We start from the raw sequence: 21,106 nt of genomic DNA, 5'->3' as shown, positions 1-21,106 counted from the left end.
AAAAGTTGGAGGAGAGAGCTTAGAATGTGAAGGAACAATGCTTAGAATAAAAACCAAATGTGCTAGATGACTTAAGAAGTAGGTAGAATCATCCCCTTGTCAGTTGAATCTTCCCAAATTCACCAACCAGATAAATCATTCCTTATGTCCTAGGACAATGTAGTAATGAAAGTGAAATAAATCCCAGGGAAAGATTTTCTCAAACCAAAAGGACAAACAAAATTAGAAGTCACTAATGAAAATTACAAAAGAAATCTCCCCATGCACACACATGGGTAAAAACTAAAAACCACACTTCCAGGGCATTACATACCAAATGGCCTGTGGGAGGCAGCACAAAAGTTCTTAGGAGAGAACTTCAAGCCTTAAATGCCTAAATGGGAAGGAGAAAAGTTTAAAATGAGCTAAGCATTAAACTCAAGAGAATTTTTTTTTTTTAAAGAAAAAGTAGAATGTAACTAATACAGATAAATATAAATTTCATGAGATAGAAAACAAGATAATCAACAACCAATAGTTGACCAAAACTAAATAGACCACCTCAAGGTAAAAATCAAGGGGGAAAAAAAAAAAGCAAAATCTATACTGCAAAATGGGGGAAAAAATAAAAATCAATATTACAACAAATAGAATGGAGTTTGAAAATATATTTTTGAATAAATTTTGCTAATATAAATACTTCAAGGTAATCTAGAATGTTGTTGTAATTTATACCAAGAATAATTGAGAATCTACACCATGGAGTCTGTAACTATTTAAAACTCAGATTTATTGGGACGCCTGGATGGCTCACTGGGTTAAGCCACTGCCTTCGACTTAGGTCATGATCCCGGGGTCCTGGGGCTTCTTGCTCAGCAGGGAGTCTGCCTCTGCCTGCCTCTCTGCCTGCTTGTTGCTTTCTCTCTCTCTCTTCCTGGAAAATAAATAAATAAAATCTTTAAAAATTTAAAAAAACTCAGATATATCAAATATTTGAGTTTTACCAAAATTTAAAGAAACAAACCACTCCCTTTTATGTGAAATCTTAAAAAATAAAGTTGTGTGGGGAAAAAAGATGAGGAAAATCTCTCTAGCTCCATGAGAGCACAACCCTGTCAGTAAAATCAGTTAATAAATTCACCAATGAAAATAGATGTCAAATCATGAAAGAGTATTATCTAACCAAACCATTAATATCTTATGATTTTGAAAGTACAAAGATGCCTAAATATTAGGAAAAACTAACGTAAGTCCTCACAGCAACAGAAAAAATGGCATATAATTTTTAAATATGCGTTGAAAGGGTGTTCATATAATGCAAAATTAATTTACAATAAAAATTTCCCAATACAACTTGAACTAGAAGGAAATCATTTTACCTGATAAATGTTATGTACCAAAACTAACAGCATACATCACAATATTAGGGGAAACATAAGAGACATTCCCTTGCAATCAGTAACAAAGCAAGGATGCTCACTGTGGCTACTTCTTTTCAACCTAGTAAAGAAGATTCTAGCCAAAACACAACCAGAAGCTTAATACTTGAAAACAAAGAAATAACCATTCAGATTACTATATGATTTTCACCTTAAAAATTGTAACAAAACAAAAAAATAATAGAACATCGCTCATGATAAAAACTCAACAGGTGGTTCTCAGCATAGCAAAGGCCATCTTTGACAAACCCACAGCTAACATTATTACACTTCATAGACCAGCTCTTAATTGTTCATCATTAAGAACAGAAGTACAACAAGGATATTATCCTCCCTCACCACTTGTAGTCAGTGTACTACTGGAAATCCGAGCTACAGCAATCAGATAATAAAAAGACATGAGAAGCATCCAAGTTGGTAAGGAAGAAGTAAAATTGTCACTGCTTACAGATGATGTAATATTATACACAGAAGACCCTCCCCCCAAAAACTATTAGAATAAAATGAATCATGTTAAGTTGCAGGATACAAAATTGATATATAGAAACCCATTGCATTTCTATAGACTAATAACAAAACAGAAGAAAAAGAAACTTCATTTACAATTGTACCAAAAAGAATACAATATCTAGAAATAAACTTAACTGAGGAAGTAAAAGACTGTACACTGAAAATCATAAGGCATTGATGAGGGAAATTAGAGACCACATATATAAATGGAAAGAGAGATCATGCTCATGGATTCGAAGAATTAGTATAACCCCTACCAAAGTACCAGTAGGTTTGGTTTGTTTTTGTTGTTGTTGTTGTTTTTTAATAGAACTAGCACAAATAATCATAAGATTTATATGGAATCAAAAACCTGAACAGCCAAAGCAATCTTGAGAAAGAGCAACAAAGCTGAAAAGTAGCACAGATGCAGATGTCAAACTTACTACAAAGCTATAGTAATCAAAACAGTATGGAATTGGCATAAAAATAGGCCCCTATTGTTGTCGCAAATGGCAAGATTTCATTTCTTTTGATGGCTGCATAGTATTCCATTGTGTATATATACCACATCTTCTGGATCCATTCATCTGTTGATGGACATCTAGGTTCTTTCCATAGTTTGGCTATTGTGGACATTGCTGCTATAAACATTCGGGTGCACGTGCCCCTTTGGATCACTACGTTTGTATCTTTAGGGTAAATACCCCATAGTGCAATTGCTGGGTCATAGGGCAGTTCTATTTTCAACATTTTGAGGAACCTCCATGCTGTTTTCCAGAGTGGCTGCACCAGCTTGCATTCCCACCAACAGTATAGGAGGGTTCCCCTTTCTCCGCATCTTCGCCAGCATCTGTCATTTACTGACTTGTTTATTTTAGCCATTCTGACTGGTGTGAGGTGATATCTCATTGTGATTTTGATTTGTATTTCCCTGATGCCGAGTGATATAGAGCACTTTTTCATGTGTCTGTTGGCCATCTGAATGTCTTCTTTGCAGAAATGTCTGTTCATGTCCTCTGCCCATTTCTTGATTGGATTATTTGTTCTTTGGGTGTTGAGTTTGCTAAGTTCTTTATAGATTCTGGACACTAGTCCTTTATCTGATATGTCATTTGCAAATATCTTCTCCCATTCTGTCAGTTGTCTTTTGATTTTGATAACTGTTTTCTTTGCTGTGCAAAAGCTTTTGATTTTGATGAAATCCCAATAGTTCATTTTTGCCCTTGCTTCCCTTGCCTTTGGCGTTGTTCCTAGGAAGATGTTACTGCGGCTGAGGTCAAAGAGGTTGCTGCCTGTGTTCTCCTCAAGGATTTTGATGGATTCCTTTCGCACATTGAGGTCCTTCATCCATTTTGAGTCTATTTTTGTGTGTGGTGTAAGGAAATGGTCCAATTTCATTTTTCTGCATGTGGCTGTCCAATTTTCCCAGCACCATTTATTGAAGAGGCTGTCTTTTTTCCACTGGACATTCTTTCCTGCTTTGTCGAAGATTAGTTGACCGTAGATTTGAGGGTCTATTTCTGGGCTCTCTATTCTGTTCCATTGATCTATGTGTCTGTTTTTGTGCCAGTACCATGCTGTCTTGATGATGACAGCTTTGTAATAGAGCTTGAAGTCCGGAATTGTGATGCCACCAACGTTGGCTTTCTTTTTCAATATCCCTTTGGCTATTCGAGGTCTTTTCTGGTTCCATATAAATTTTAGAATTATTTGTTCCATTTCTTTGAAAAAGATGGAGGGTACTTTGATAGGAATTGCACTAAATGTGTAGATTGCTTTAGGTAGCATAGACATTTTCACAATATTTATTCTTCCAATCCAGGAGCATGGAACATTTTTCCATTTCTTTGTGTCTTCCTCAATTTCTTTCATGAGTACTTTATAGTTTTCTGAGTATAGATTCTGTGCCTCTTTGGTTAGGTTTATTCCTAGGTATCTTATGGTTTTGGGCGACAACATGGATGGAACTAGAGCATATCATGCTTAGCGAAATAAGTCAAGCAGAGAAAGACAACTATCATATGATCTCCCTGATATGAGGAAGTGGTGATGCAACATGGGGGCTTAAGTGGGTAGGAGAAGAATTAATGAAACAAGATGGGATTGGGAGGGAGACAAACCATAAGTGACTCTTAATCTCACAAAACAAACTGAGGGTTGCTGGGGGGAGGGTGTTTGGGAGAAGGAGGTGGGATTATGGACATTGGGGAGGGTATGTGCTTTGGTGAGTGCTGTGAAGTGGGTAAACCTGGTGATTCACAGACCTGTACCCCTGGGGATAAAAATATATGTTTATAAAAAATAAAAAATTATTAAAAAAAAAAAATAGGCCCCTAGATCAGTAGAACATAAAGCCCAGAAACAAACCCACACTTACATGGTCAATTAATTCACCCCAAGGAAGGCAAGAAGATACAGCAGGGAAAAGACAGTCTCTTCAATAAATGGTACTGGGAAAACTGGATAGCTACATGTGAAAGAATAAAACTGGATCACTTTCTTATGCCACACATAAAAATAAGCCCCAAATCAATTAAGGACCTAAATATAATACCTGACACCATAAAACTCCGAGAAGAAAACATAGGCAGTAATTTCTTTGACATTGGCCTTAGCAACATTTGTTTAGATAGGTCTCCTCAGGCCAGAGAAACAAAAGCAGAAGTAAAACTATCGGGACTACACCAAAATTAAAAGCTTGTACAGAGAAAGAAACCAACAACAAGGCAACCTACTGAATGGGAGAAGATATTTGCAAATGATTTTTCCAATAATGGGTTAATCTCCAGACTATATAAAGAACTTACACAACTCAGTACAAACAAAATCTAATGGAAAAAATGGGCAGAGGACCTGTATAGATATTTTTTCGAGAAAGGTAACGGATGGCCAAAAAACAAATGAAAAGATGCTCAACATCACTAATCATCAGGGGAATGCAAGTCAAGACCACAGTGAGAATTTCCTCATACCAGTCAGATGGCTAGTTTCAAAAAGACAAGTGTTGGCAAGGATGTGGACTATGGGAACCCTCGTGCATTCTTGGCAGGAACCTCAAAGGGTCCAGCCACTATAGTGACCAGTATGGAGGTTCCTCAAAAAATTAAAACTACTTTATGACCCAGTAATTCTACTTCTGGGTATTTACCCAAATAAAAGAAAAAAAAAACCCACTAATTTAAAAAAATATATGCACCCCATGTTTATTACAGTATTATTAGCCAAGATACAAAAGCAAGCTAAATGTCCAATAAATGGCTCAAAATGTTGTATATGAATATACAATATTCCATTACTCAGCCATACGAAAGCATGTGATCTTGCCATTTGAGACAACATGGAGGAATCTAGGGGCATTATGCTAGGTGAAACAGGTCAGACAAAGACAAATACCTCATGATTTCCCTTAGATATGAAACCTAAAAAACAAAATGAACGAACGAAACAAACACAGAAACAGAAGCATAAGTACAGCGAACTAACTAGGCTGCCAGACTGGGGGTAGGTGAAATAGATGAAGGGAACCAAAGAGGTGCAAATTTCCAGTTGCAGTGTAATTAAGTCACAGGGATAAAAAGTATAATAACATCACAGGGCATGTGGTCAGTAAAATTGTAATAACTTTGTGTGGTGACAGATGGTAACTAAACTTATTATGGTGAGTGTTTTATAATGTATGTAATTGTTGAAACACTGGTTATATATCTGAAATGAATACTTTGTCAACTATACTTGAATAAAAAAATAAAATCTTTTACCAGTAAGACTCAGTTACAAAATTTAATTAGAAAAAATTTGAATCAAAATAAAACTACAAGTAGAAATATATTTAATAGAAATGATCTAAGAATAGTAGTGATGAAATCATATTGAAGCATAAACAATGAAAACATTAGTAAAATAGGCATGTTCATGGGTAGGCCTCAATATCATTACATTTCAATTTTATACTAACTTATCTATAAATTCCCTGTAATTTAAAAAGATTTTCAAGTAATCTGCGAAATTGATCTGAGAAGTTGAAGACCAAGAAGATTCAGAATTATTAAAGTCCAGAATTTCAAGAAGAGAAAATGGAAGAGGTCAAAGAGCTTTAATGGCTTTATTCAAGATTTATTCTATAGCACTAAGAATTGAAAAAAAAAAAAATGACCAGTCAACAATAAAGCAATTAGACTAATAAAACAGAGGATCCCAGGAATGAATTTTAATATATAGGTACATAACAGAACTGAAACTCAGTAGGATAATGGTAGGTAAATGTTGAAATACTTTTTTATCTACAGAATGTTTTTAAAATAATCTGTAAGCTCACACATATACAAAACTGATAAATTAATAAACTAAATAAATTATAAACCCAAAAGGTGAAGAGCATAACTGTCAAACACTTGAAGGAAATATAGGAGAATATCATTATGAACTCAAGGTAGAGAAGAATTTCCTAAATGACAGGACAAACACAAAAATGGGAAAGATGAAAAATTAAATCTTCTACATACTAATAGATCCTAAACAAGGTTAGCAGAGAAGCCAAAGACTTAGAAAAGGTATTTGTGAAGTCAGTTAATTTCCAAGGATTAGTATCTAGAACAACAGTTTTATAACTTTTTGGTCTAATTTTATATTCTTAAAATTGTATGAGGACCCCAAATTTTCTTTTGTGAGTTATATATACACAAAAGTTTATATTAAAAATGAGATTTAAATAACCAAAAACCAATTTTATGTAATAATACGTCCTGAAAAATAGCTACTTTGCAAAATAAAAACAATAACTTTGATAAACATGGTCTTGTTTTACATATTTGCAAATATATAATGTCTGCCTTAGAGGAAGACAGCTGGATTCTCATCTCTGTTTCTAGACTCAATCTCTTGTAATCTTAGTTTAGTTTATGTATACGAAGAAAATCCAGCTCTACTCACACAGATGTGTAGTTGAAAAAAAGGGAAATACACACACACACACAGTCTGAAAGAATGTCTAAGTCTCCCAGGTTCTCTGGACCCTACTTTGAGAACTGCTATTCTAGAGTAATTTCCACAATTCAATAAGAAAAGGCATAGATTTCAGGAGGATAAAAAAATGGCCACAAGATATAAAGAAGCAACACTCATAAGAAGTCGTCTAAATACCCCCAAACATTTGTTACTCTTTAATAGCATTAATAAAGAACTACAATTTAAAATGATGATAGAGCTTCCACACCCACTAGACTAACCAAAAATTTTAAATCTGGCTATTATAAATGTTCGTGAAGGCTCAAACAATGATAACCTTTATTTGCTGCTGGTGGATATGCGGATTGTCACTTTTTAGAGGAAAAAATAAAGATTTAGTAAAGTTTCAGCCATCCCTATAGTGATACCCAGAAATTTGTCTTCTAGACATTTACCTTAAAGGAGAATGAAGAGAGGAAGAGAGTGGCACAAGATTGACCACAGAGGCATTGCTCTAACAGCAAAAGTTGAAAACAACCTAAAAGGCCATTCAGAGGAAATACCTTAAAAGGAAAAAAAAAAAAAAAAAAAGTGGCATTTAGTACAGTGGAATTCTATATAGCAGTTAAAATAAATGTACTATAGCTACATTAAAAAAACAAATATTTCATCTGTATAATTCAGAATGATACATAGAGTAATGATACTTCTTAAAACTTTTAATAATACAGTTGACCCTTGAACTGAAGATTTGAATTGCCCAAATCCACTTACATGAGAGGTTTTTTTTTTTAATATAAATAGAATACAGGGACTCCTGGGTGCCTCAGTAGGTTAAACATCTGCCTTCAGCTCAGGTCATGATCCCAGGGTCCTGGGATCAAGTCCTGCATCAGGCTCCTTGCTCAGCAGGGAGCTTCTCCCTCTGCAATGCCCTCCCTTCCTGGTGCACTCTCTCTCTCTGACAAATAAAATCTTTTAAAAAATAATAAATACAGTATAAAATATTTTCCATTCCTTATGGTTTTCTTAGTAACATTTTTTTCTAGCTTACATTATTATAAGCATATAGTATGTAACATATAACACAATTAACTCAGATTTTGTGTTATCAATAGGGCTTCTAGTCAACAGTAGGATATTAGTAGTTAAGTTTTGGGAGAGTCAAAAGTTATGCACAGATTTTAGACTGCATAGGGGTACATGCCCCAAATCCCCATGTTGTTCAAGGATCAACTGTACTGTATTATCATTAAAAGAATAAAAACCATGGCAAAAAAAAAAAAAAGATTTAGGAATAGATCAGGAATTTTTATAACAATTTTATAACATCTATATGGCAATTCCAAGAAAATAACATTTGAATAATTTTTGAGATGAACTTACCACTTTTACAATTGTTTATAAATATTTCTTAATATTCTTTCCCCATGATTGTCCTTCTAGACAGCAGAATGCTTCTGTTCATGTTTATTGTGTCCCTGCAGATGGACAGTGTTATGAGTATAAATGGATGGCCAGTGCCTGGAAGGGTTCTTCCCGAACAGTCTGGTGTCAAAGGTCAGATGGTATAAATGTAACAGGTAAACTTCCAATTTCTCTGTTTTTTAAAAGTCTTCCTGTAACACACATTCAGTTAGTTCAACAAAATAGTGAAAGATATTCTTTCACTATTTAGCACATGGTTGGGATTCAGTTTCTAGGCTGTACTAATGTAACCAGTTATTGTTTTATTTTTTATTATTTCAATTAAATTCTCCCTCATCCAGCCATTTTAGACAATGTAGCTAGAACTTAGTTAACATACTCTGTAATTCCAATAAATTATCCTCAAATTGCCTTCCCTAAAAATTTTATGTGAATAACTCACCATGTTTTCAAAAAAAAAAAAATCAGTATTTTGTTGACTATATCTCTTTCTGTACCTCAAAAACAATACAGATGAAGACCAAAAATATTATCAAGGGAATGTAATTATACAAAGCTAAATGTCTTGAATTATCTTGCTTGAATTCAGAAATCTATAATTCAGGTTTTTTTTAAATTAATTAATAGGTAAGAGTATTAGCAGATCTCAAGCCGAGAGTATCTGGGTAGTTAACCTACTCTATCCCCACTCAAAAATTATATAGTCAAGAAACCCAAATGAGAAATTTTTCTGAAATTGACCCAAATATACCAAAGAGCTTCTCTAATCTGTGATTACTGAAGGTTTCCTTACCTAAACTCAGTAAATGCCAGAGTTCTTAAGGACCCTGTGAAGTGGAGAGAAACTTGGTTCCAGATATGTACCTTATAAATTTCCTAGGAAGAAATCAAGGTCAGAACAAGAAGCTCAACCTTAAGCACATGACCCAAAGATCTAATGTCTCTCCTTTAACATTTTTGTAGATCTAATCTATAGGAATCTTCATAGTGTACCAGTAGCAAAAATTTTGAGAGCGACTCTTCAGGGGGACCTGCTGACTTACTGCCATTGTTTTGGCCCTCTGGCAGAGATAAAAAGTAATGTGCATCTGGGTGCCTGTTAGTAATGTCCATTTATAAATTTAGCTGTAATATATACAGTAAGATAACAGGAACAGAGATCAATATGCTTTTTGGAAAGCATCAATTTTTATATTAGATTTTAAATTACCTGGATTTATTTAAACCTAATTTACTTATTTCCTATGAAAGCTGGAACAGGTATCAAATTATATTCTTGGGAAGGTAAGATTGTATACATGAGAAATCTATATCAAGAAACCATTGATAACAGCAATTCCCAGTGGACACATATATAAGAAAGAAGAGACACCTACCAGGAAACTTTTCTCTCTCACAATATTATTTACGGCGGTGGGGGGAGCGGATCTCTTCCAGCCACACCACTGTAAGAGGTCTAAGGGGGGAAAGCACCCTAGGAAGGGAAGCATAGTTTTTCTGAATTTGAAGGCACTTCTAGAGATGGTCCATTCAACTCAAGTGTTGAAAATGAAGGTCTACATTCTTCTTGAAGCTATTCAGAGGGAACACTGGAGTTTTCCCAGAGGGTCCTATTACTTTTCATGGTTTTTTTTTTTTTTCTTCCCCAAATATGGGTGCAAGTAATATTCATCTGCTGTTTATTCTACATGTTAAAATTTCTTTTTCCACTAAATTTGGGAATACTCCTCAATGCAATACAAAGGTAAGTCCAGTTTTAAAAGGCTTACCTGTAGACATCATGTGTTCACCTTCTTTTTAATCCATTGAAGTACCCAGTGTATTTCTTTCTGATACTCTGAAACCAAAAAGGCCAGTGTGTAAATGATATGTAATAAACTCTATATGCATTCTCCTTCCATCTTTTAGGAGAAATGGGATTCTTTATGAGAAATACACAAGCATGTAAAGTATATTACCTATCTTGATCGATTGCTTTAGTTTTATGAAGTCGTCCTTATTAGAAATCAAGATGTTGTCTTCCTTTTTCTTCATGTTTCATGATAATAACCTTAATAATGGCCTTTTAACTGCAATTGCGTTTCAGTGACTAACTGCTTTCCCATCACAATTTTTTGATGAATAAGTTATATTATTGATAGAGAAAGCAAAGAATTAACAGTAGGTATCTCTGATTAAATTCCAAAGGATCATCAATTCAATAAGTAAAGGAAAAACTTCACTTTCTTAAAATTCTATTCAACTGAGCAAATATGGTTTGAAACTCAAGTTCCCTCCACATCACCAATATTGTTTCTCTAGGACACCAATTCTTATCTTGAAACCTCACTTGTAACAACTTAGGCACACTTGGTACTACACTTAAGAAGAAGAAAGAGAAGGAAGGAAAACCAGAGAGCTGCAATAGCAAGTTAAACAAGAAGGGACTACATCACTTAGTGGCTACAAATGTTTTCTTTCTTATACCCACAAAAATCCTGAACTGGTAGGAATTGTGATTGTTCTCTAAGAACTATGCATTATTAAAAAAAAAAAAAACAACACATATATATGATAGTCACATAAATTATGTGACTCAAGGGACATGAAAATTGTTTCTCTGACTAGCCAAGAAAGAAATTTAACTTTAAAGAAAAATTCAATCTGCTTTTTAATGTTGGACTGGACCAATAGGGGGAACTGGGGACAAGGACAGAAATAGCTGGTGTGCAATTAGCGTGTTCGAAGGAGCAACTAAACAAGTAAGTGCTTGTGGAGCTCCTGCTGCGTGCCGGGCACTCTGCTATCTCCTCTGAATAAGAAGGGCCTCAAGTTCCTGTACGAAGTAGTCCAGGCTAACCAAATAGTTCACAGTTAGTCACCCCCAGAAGAATCCACGGGGGTTCCCAAAGTGGCTCAGGATTCAAAGACAAGTCTAGACAACAGTGTGTTTCTCTCACTGCAAGAGATGCTACTTGTCAATGTATGATTTTCTGTTCTGCAGGGGGCTGCTTGGTGGTGCGCCAGCCTGATGCTGACAGGTCTTGTAACCCACCGTGTAGTCAACCCCACTCATACTGTAGTGAGGTAGGTGTGACTTCATTAGGAAGGACAAGCCAACTTCATTATTTGTCATCTCACCACCTCTTAAAAGTCCATTCGCCCACCCCCAGAAAAAGCATGTCTTGGGGCCTTAAAGCCTTATTTCTAGATCTCTCCTTTTATCACTATGAATATTCTGAATGTTTTTACTGTTTCTACTGTTAAAATAATTTGTATACAGTACACAAAGTGTGTTTTTATGCAGTTGAGACAGAAATTACACATAGTAAATTCCCCAAACAGCATTCCTTAAAGCCTTCTCTTCAAGTTAGATCTATTATGCTCTCAAAGATTCCCTTCTATGTACAGTAGAAATCCTCTTGTTCTTCTGCAGATGAGGACATGCAGTTGTGAAGAAGGGTACACTGAAGTCATGTCTTCTAATGGTACACTTGAGCAGTGCACACTTATCCCTGTGGTGGTGATACCCACTGTGGAGGACAAAAGAGGAGATGTGAAAACCAGCCGGGCAGTACATCCCACCCAATCCTCCAGTAACCCAACAGGACGGGGAAGGACCTGGTTTCTACAGCCATTTGGGCCAGGTGAAGTGACTAGACAGTGTTAATGTAGAATCCTTTAGTTATACATTTAACCAATGTCAAACGGTTAAAAAAAAATAAGCAAGCATTTTCTCAGGAGTTATCATTTCATCTGTACTCATTTATTCTGATATTGCCATACAGCATAATGTTTTTGTTATTAGAGAAAAGGCACTCATGCTCAAAGTTCAGAGAAATGAAATTACTTTCTTCTGGAAAAAAAAATTAGGATATTAGTTATTTTGATCTCAGACCTAAATTTACAAGTACAATTATATTCACATTGAACAAAGAAATCTAACAATGAAATATTAATTAGGAATAAAGTATATTGTCACTCAGAACTGAAGCAAGTAAAACTCTAAAGGCATTCAAGAATTTTTCATTTGACCACAGACCGGTAATAATTTGAACTTAAAAGTAGGAATATCAGTAATGCAGTGCTATGCCAGGACAGGACTGGGGGAGGGGCAGTCCTTGGTAGCCAGCCCTTTTTCTATCAGCCCCTAGATTTGGTAAGTTCAGATAATCAGAATCTGTACTAGCGCCAGATACAGCAGGGCAAGGATGGAGCCTTCCTGTCTAAATGGGATGATTTAAGTTTGGAGACTTACCAGATCCTTGTCATATTAAACAGACACCCTTAATGTGTCTAGTAATGGACTTGAAGCCAACACAGGCAATAGCTTGAAGGCCTAATCCAGTGCTGGCCCTACCCTCTTCACACAGTCTCCCCAGGTGGAATGAACTGTATGCTTAGTCCTGGAACTAAAGCTGGTGCTTAAAATCGTGCTGCAAGGGCTGTAAGGTAGTGCAGATCATGGTGTTTTTTTCCCCACACCAAGAGGGATTACTAGTTAATGGCCAAAGGAAATATCCAGGCAAAGCCAGGCATAGTCTACTTTACTATTGTTAGAAATATGAGAAAGGAGGGAATCTGCACAGCACATCTCTATTTCTAATGCATTAAGTCAAAACACTTTCCCTTATTAGAGAATCACTAAAAGGATTTTAAGTATCTTCAGTATTTGGATGATTTAACCAAAACACTGTGATTTAACCACATTGTTCCTGCCTTCATATGGCTGTTAGCTGAAAATATAATTTATTTTGCAAAGTTGACTTGTTTGTGCAAACCTGGCAAACTCCTCTCAGTGTTCAAGATAGTGGAGCTGCAAATGACTATTAGCAATCTTGACTTCAGCTAAGAATCCAAGAAGACCCTCTCACATCAAAACTAAAAAAAAAAAAAAAAAGTTTAAAAAGAGAATATTGTCATTTTAAGTATATACCCTCCCTAAAATGAATATTTTAATATATTAAAAAGATTTATGTTCTTAAAAAGTACATTTAGACTTTGTTCTTGGTTTTTTAAAAACTCCAAGAATATTTGTTGAAAAACAACTCTCAAGGCAGATGAACCCAAGAATGGTTGATTTTAAACCCAGTCTCTAATTTTTAAAATCCATAGAATTGAAAAGAATTATATTTAGAATATTAAATGGACCCCTAAGTTGATTGAGCTCTAAGCAGAAAAACTTTCACAGTACCGATTTGTTTTCGATGCCTTCCAAATATTGAATAAAACAGTGTCTAAGGAGTCAATTTGCCCAGTCTATAATTTTAGCAGTAATCTAAAAATTTTGCAGTAATTTTAGCAGTAATATAATGTATCTATGCAAAAGAAAATACAAGTTGATGTAATGATCAAGTTAGGCAAAGTCATTAATACTATCATCTAATTGAAGTTTATTCTGAACACAAAACTAAGAACCTCAAAGAAAATGAGACTAGAAAATAAAATTAGAAAAGTTCTTACCCTGCCTAATTCCATATAATAAAAAGTTAGAAAAATGTTATTTGGAGCTAAAAAGTTATTATCAAACTTGACTATTTTTACAAAGGATATTGTTGACTGAACTCTAAAGGACAAGATTAAGTGTAAATCAGATAAAAGATTAATTCCCCCCCAAAGTTAAATATATTCACTTTAATTCATCTCGGAAAAAAAGGTTAAAATAACAAAATTTATGTTCACAAACCTGTCTGCATTAACGCTAAGATGTAGGACTTTATTGAAATTGCATTACTTTTCTTCTTATAATTGCCATTCTCAGAATAAGAAAATGCTTAGTGAGCATTACACATACACTGAATTTGAAGTAAAATTTAGATAAGAAGCTACAAAAATTTAGGAATATGAACTTGAAATCTGAATGCAAATTGAAAATATTATTTCTTTCCCATTAATTCTCATTGATAATTTACCTTTAATGAAGCAGCATCTAACTCATAATAGCAGCTTTGCATTAATCATTAACTGTGCCTAAGCAATAACTCTTTGTTTTGAAAGGATTTGGCCGTAGGTGACTGGTCATTGGTCATAGTTAAAGACTGTCATATATATATATATATATATATATATATATATACACACACACACACACCAGACTAATGTAAATTAATAACTAATATCCATTCTTCTTAGATGGGAGACTAAAGACCTGGGTTTACGGTGTAGCAGCTGGGGCATTTGTGTTACTCATCTTTATTGTCTCCATGATTTATCTAGCTTGGTGAGTGATTAAATATTTCAAAATCTAAGGGGATACATATCTATTTCAGCAAAAACACTGTCAGTTGACTATAATACAGAAACAGTAATTTGTCTCAAATAAGTATTCCGCGCTTATTTAATATGCTTATCTGAAATTAGAAATAAAAATAGCTTTAGTCATAAATATTCTAAAAACTACCAAATCTGAGCCATTTACTATCTGAAGATGAGCCAGAGCTGCTCCAGGTCATCTCAAGTATGTTGTTCTTGGTTTTATACAAGATAAACTGCTTTGTATGCTTATCGTGAACTATGAAGTTTGATACTGAATTACTACTGGAGAAAGATATTATGGTGATACCTAATTTTACTCCTCTATCTTTTTAAACATGTATTATAAATTGTGTATTATTTACAAAGATTTCTGGTCAAATATTAATGATTTTACTATAGTATTATTTCCATTGTTAGTGAGAAATTTCCTTTGATAATTCTTTTGCAGGATAATAAAATATTTGATGGGTTCTATTTCAGGTTTATTCAGAGCATTAAGTAAGAAATTCAAAGATACCAGAAAATCAAACTTTAAGGTTGAATTTAGGTCATGAGGCAGTTAGGCAACTTTATCAATATAGCTTGCATTTTTCATTTAAGACAGTAAAATTTACAATGAGAGATTGATTTTCCTTCTCCAATTATTTTTATTATTATCTACAGCAAAAAGCCAAAGAAACCCCAAAGAAGGCAAAACAACCGACTGAAACCTTTAACCTTAGCCTACGATGGAGATGCAGATATGTAGAATAGAACTTACCGGGGCAACAACCAGTTTCAGCTTTCTGACTTTGCAGTAGACATCCAGCAGCCACAAAGCTCTTCATACTGTGTGAATTCAAATGCATTGTAACTTTTTAAAAGAGCATCAAAGAGTGAAAATCAGTGCCAATGGAGATATCAAGATAGTACCACTTATGTAAAAATTAAAAATCAGCGATGAGAATTCTAGGAGATTCAGTTGACTACAGGCTGCATTCTGAGAGTCTTTTTGTGATCTTTTCAGAAATCTACCAACTGACCATTCACTTTCATCTCTAAAATACGGTTGTGGAATTGGTCAGTTAGAACACCTGATGCAAGCCTCTGTCGGCAGTGTTAACCCATAGTAACATTTTAGCATGAAGAGTTTATACCAAGATCTCGACAATATTATAGTCAACATAACAACACGTATACTCAATTGAATGATACACATTACTATGTCAGACTATGTACTTGTTAATAAGCAGTTTTAATGGTGAATAAGAGATAAGCTCTAAGCTGAGCAGAGAATCCATTGAGTAAGTTCAGCATCTTGGTGGTTGACGGTAGCTTTCATTAACCTGCATTTCAGAGGCAAAGACTCTTTTATAAGACTTAACTCTTGTCTTTCTCCAAAGTACGAATGCTGGACATGTACTAGTATCTTAGAGAAAAAAAAAAGTCCTCAAGTTCAGTATTTTATAGTGGTTATTGTCTGGAAAACTAATTTGCTTGTGTTAATACATTTCTACTTTCCCTAATTTTCGAACTGGTTGACTGCATCTCTTTTGCTCTATGGAAGGCACATTTTTGCACTATATTAGTGCAGCATGATAGGCACTTAACCAGGATTGCCATAGAAACTGCCTCTTTTCATATGGGATGAAGACACCTGTGCTAAGAGTGTCATGGAGCCATTTTCAAGTTCTTACATCCGGAAGAGATTAAAGTTCAGTTTGAATGGCTACAGGATGGAAATAGCTATTACACCTGCTGTCTATGCTCTTCCTCATTGCTGCAGCCATTGTGAAATCGACAACGTGGCGGTGATTTCAATGTTCTAATCCCGAACTCATTAACCCTTCAAAAGATGGATCCCTCTAGTTGGTTTTTAATTGTACTTTGAAGGCGGTTTACGACTAGATTTTTATATTTGTTACCTTTGTTAAAAAAAGAAAAGAAAAGAAAAAAAGGAGCCAGTTGTCTTTTTAATTTTGAGCAGATGGAGAAAATAACATCCTGTTCATTTTTTTAACTAAAACAACTCAAAATCCTGTGATTTTTCTTTTTCCCAGATTTGTTTTTCCTAGTTTCGCATCAAATGTATCCATCATTTGGTCTTTCTCACTGGTAAAATTTGAAGCAGACTTTGTAGGATTTTAAAACTTTAAATGTTCAAAAAAGAGTAAATAGTGTGCGTGGGGCTTCATTAACTATCTAGACCAAGGGTGGCGAACTTTTTCCGTGAAGGGCCAGATAGTAGGTATTTTCCGCCAGGTCTGTGTTGCACCTGCTCAATTCCATCATCGTAAGGAGGCAAGTGTAGACAATACACGATACAAAGAAGAATGAGCATGGCTGTTTCCCAGTGAACCTCGGTGACAACAGTCAGCATGCTACATTTGCAGGTTGTGCTTTGCAAACCACTGGTCTAGTAGTTTTCTCAGTGCTTACCTCTCTGTTGTATCTTTTGCTTTCATTCATTCACCCTTAGAATGCCATCAGTGTTTAATTTCAAAGGTGAAAAATTGTCATTAAACTTTATCACTGTTTTTTAAGTAGTTATATTTTTCACACATGTAGCCCTGGGAATGGCACAGTGAAATACTATCTAATTTGGCAAACTTCATGGAAAAAAAAAAATCAAATGGTGCCATTAAAAAGCAATTCCATTTTTCAGGCAACATTTAATGCAACAAGCTTTGGTAGAGGGGAGGACATTAAGTTTTCAGGTCCTTTAAAAAATAATGTAATAAGCTACTCTATCTTAAACAGCTGTGTTGCTATAAAACTGGTTTAGACTAGAGGGTGTTTTACCTTCAAGTAGAGTTTGGACTCCCCCTGCTGTTCATTAAAGTATTTGCAAAGATTACAAAAAGGCATCTGATTAGGATAGGTCTTTGCCCCCAAAACGAACAGATTTCTCCCTGAATTAATTAATATGAATTAAATGTGGAAAGCATGCATGCCTTACTCACTGTATTGGGCAAAGTAATCATTTCAAAGCAAACAGGTGGTCACAAAGAGGAGAATTTTACTTTAAACCAAGGATTTAAACAAGGCGAAGCATAAAAGCAAACTCCATTGCATCAGTCTTATTGAAGAGGAAGACAAAAATAATACCGTTGCTCTAAAACTGTGATTGCTAGTCTATGTACTCAGGGGTCTTTCAGATATCCTCAAGTTGGTCTCTGTGAATAAAATGAACTCCATTTGTCCAAAATAGTTGAGAAAGAATCTTTTGTAATTACTTGAAGAATTTAGCTAACAGTATGTAAAACCTAATAACTTTGAAATTACTGAATAATATATTGTTGCTACAAAAGCTATACTTAGGATACTGTAAAATGTCATTAATTCAGAAGGCAGATCAGTATCATCCAACCCGTCCCGTAAGAATGAATTGATCAAAATAAAATTTTATGAAAATACATGTTTTGTTCATAAGTGAATTAAATTTTATAATACTACATACCCAGAGGAAACTAGGTTCAATGGGACCTAAAACTAGGGAACATACTGGAAGTTCACCACTAGGATAAATACCAGGTACCCTCTTATTAGAAAAATAAAAGGAAGGGCATGTAGCCAGCTAGCTATTTTGGACAAATGAAGGTTACTTTATTCATGTTTAGAACATGATAATAGCCTTATTTTTGTTCCTGGCATCAGTCAATAATAAGTATGTTACTGGAATTTCATCAAAACCTTATTCCTCCTGTTCATTCTGACAATTCAGGAGGGGAATATAGTAGTAACTGGTCTGTTGACACTTTTGCCTTATCAAAATGGCCTGCGAGCCCAAAAAGATTTAGAACTACTGCTCTATAAATATGAAGGTTGACTTGGTTAAAAAAAGAAAAGGAAAATAATGACACAGTTTATATGCTATTTTGTTGGACTATTTCAGTATAAACCACATAGAATTGGCACAACTGATCTCTCTTGAAAGGAGTTGATTTATCAGTACCTAATCTAAGATATGGACCATAATTCTTATTTGAAAGCCTTTTTGAGGACACTACCATGTACCTTAAAGCAGATTTGAAAAGCAGTGCATAAACGCATGTTCTTAATTACTTATAACAAAGCACAAGTTACTCATAACATGACATATTTCTTGGAATTATCATATGTAAGACCCTCTGCTCGGCACTGTAATACAGTTACTCATGGCTTTTGTATACCTACTTATCTCAGATACTCAGAAGAAGGGAAAATGTTTCATCAGTAAAGAAAGCACTTAAATCACTCTTCACTCTGGATTTGCTTCCAGTGTGGTATTTTTCCTGATGGAACGTCCGTGTCTCAGGCTATGCTCTTAGGCTTTGCTGTAATCCTCCTCCACCCAAGGGAGGTAGCAACGTTCACTGTGGCTGAACCAGAACCCTGCTACGTTCCCAGACTTTTCAAGATAAAGTCACTTACCCAGAACTTCTTACAGGGATTAACACCTCTCAGTTTCGTTTATTTCTTTTACCTCCTCCAAATCATACTTTTGCTTCTTTATAATGATGTCCTCTGGTCTCTAGTCTGCTTACAACTTAATCTTACTGACTTCTCTCAGAACTAGCTTCTACTAAACACGCTCAAATTTTTAAATAAGGTGGTGGGGGGCGGGGAAGATGAAGGTCTATATTACTTACCTTTAGTAAAGTGTCACTAGGAGTGTGAACATCTTGATTTAAACTAAATGTACTGCTTACAGACATGAGTAAAAAGGTAAGAAAAGATGTAGAAGACATGCCCCCCTCAAAAAAAGACCTTCTGTAAATATGCCCATTTTTATACTCTATTTAGTAGGACTCCGTATGCTCCTACCTCCACCTTGCTTCTGTATTCATGACCCACCCTAAAGGACAGTAAGGCAGGCCTGTACCTTGTAGGAAGGACAGCCTGTTCCCAGACTTATTTGGAGTTTGAATAGATTATCAAGAATCATGCCTCCAAAATGATCTGAGATCTATTTGTAAAATATTACCAAATTCAAATATGTTTCGTGTGATATTTTCCCCACTGAGACTGAGGGTGTTGAAAGGAGAGCAGGATAGGAACAAATCTGTGAAGCATCTTGTCAAAAAGGGAGTTTTCCTGGGGCTAATGTGAGAACAAAAACACCTGCCTGTCCCACCCCCTCCTTCCCTTCAGGTGGCCATGACTGAAGAGGATTTCAGGGTCTGAAGCTGGAGTGTGGGCCTAGCAAACCTGACTCTTTAGAAAAAGGATGTTTTGCAGTGTGATTAACGAAGGTAATTCTGTATCAGCAGAACACTGGAAATGGTTAGGTCTACATTATTAAATGAGTAAAACAAATCCTAAGTGGCTAGAGTTAACTTTGTAGTTTTAGGTTTTCATGCTTCTTCTACCAAGCCGGGTCTTAAAACGGGCAGTATATGAAGACTTTTAGTTTGTGGCAGTCATGTTTTCAGCGGTCAAAATCTCTAGTCTATTTAGAATATAACTGTCAGTCTTATTGTGTTTTGTAGACTTTTTTTTTTTTTTTAAGTCAGTAGTTTCTAGAGCATCTACTTTGAACCCTCAATGAAATTTTCACAACTATTTTTCAGCAGTCTATCTAGGTTTATTTTTAAAAATTAAACATTATGATTCCCTTTCTGGTACTTTTTCCTGACTCTTTGTAGCACAGAGATTTGAAGAGATCAGTATCGGTCATTGTAAAATATAACTTTATTAAATTTGCAATATGTCTTTATATAAATTATAATCCCCTAAATGTGGTTTTTTAATTTAATTACCTGAATATTTATTTTGTTTAAGTTAGGAGGCAGCTGTCTAAGAAGTTTTTGTTAATATTACTTTGTAAATTGTGTAATGTAATTTATTTTAAATTATGTACATTTCTTTTTTAACGCACAAAATGTCTATGTACAATTAACTACAGATTTGAAAATGTCACTAAGCTTTGTTCAGTTAATACAGATGGCATGTGAAGATGTAATATGCTTTTTTTACATTTTCATATGGGTTATTTGTAAATAACTATGTTGCTGACAAACATAAACATGGAAGTCATTTTCATTCTATTCATGTGTACTTTTTAAATTTGCATTATTTGCTGTTCATACATGGGTTTAAAAAAAAAAAAAAAAAAAACTTCAGTGAATATCCAAACCTTTTTCTACTGTATTGCCTGTTCCTTAGTCTTTTTCTTTTCTTTTTTTTCTTTATTTTTTAAAAAACTTCAACTGAGAAAGTTTGAGAGATGCAAACCTTAACTTTACAAGTCTGCTGAGGCCACCACATTAATCATTATGGACAAATAACCTCTTAGTTCCCAGTCAAAAGAGCACCAGCAGAGGATAGTAAGACACCCTGGAACAGAGCCCAGCTCTTCTTGCCCCCTCAGTCAGAAGGCAGGCCTCTTTCTGTCCCTTCTCCCTACTTTCTGCTGACCAATGAAAGAGCAAACCTAAAAACGAGGTAGGAGCTCACACATTAAGAAATTAAGATTCCCTTAATTCCCCATAATTAAGATGCACAAATTCAGAAAGGGATGCACAAATTAGATAAATTACTGCCCGTGTAGCTTGGGCTTAGCGCATTTTCTGAAATAGCTGTTTGCTGAAATATAACTAAGCAGAGAACCCTTTAAACACTTAGCATAT

The 21,106-nt window shown here is 34.9% G+C and overlaps 1 protein-coding gene across 1 annotated transcript in view; it reads left to right on the top strand.

The window, feature by feature from the left end:
- Window positions 1–20,524, top strand: part of THSD7A (thrombospondin type 1 domain containing 7A) — a 467,710-nt gene extending 447,186 nt beyond the window's left edge. Inside the window, exons 24-28 of the mRNA XM_059171243.1 lie at window positions 8,342–8,437; window positions 11,266–11,348; window positions 11,698–11,908; window positions 14,394–14,481; window positions 15,180–20,524. Of these exons, the coding sequence (XP_059027226.1) occupies window positions 8,342–8,437; window positions 11,266–11,348; window positions 11,698–11,908; window positions 14,394–14,481; window positions 15,180–15,264 (563 nt within the window). The 3' untranslated portion in view covers window positions 15,265–20,524. The remainder of the gene's footprint in view (window positions 1–8,341; window positions 8,438–11,265; window positions 11,349–11,697; window positions 11,909–14,393; window positions 14,482–15,179) is intronic.
- The last annotated feature ends 582 nt before the right edge of the window (window positions 20,525–21,106 follow it).

This window comes from Mustela lutreola, chromosome 4, assembly GCF_030435805.1.
Source record: "Mustela lutreola isolate mMusLut2 chromosome 4, mMusLut2.pri, whole genome shotgun sequence".
Taxonomy (NCBI): domain Eukaryota; kingdom Metazoa; phylum Chordata; class Mammalia; order Carnivora; family Mustelidae; genus Mustela; species Mustela lutreola.
This window is presented reverse-complemented; position numbering and strand designations above follow the sequence as displayed.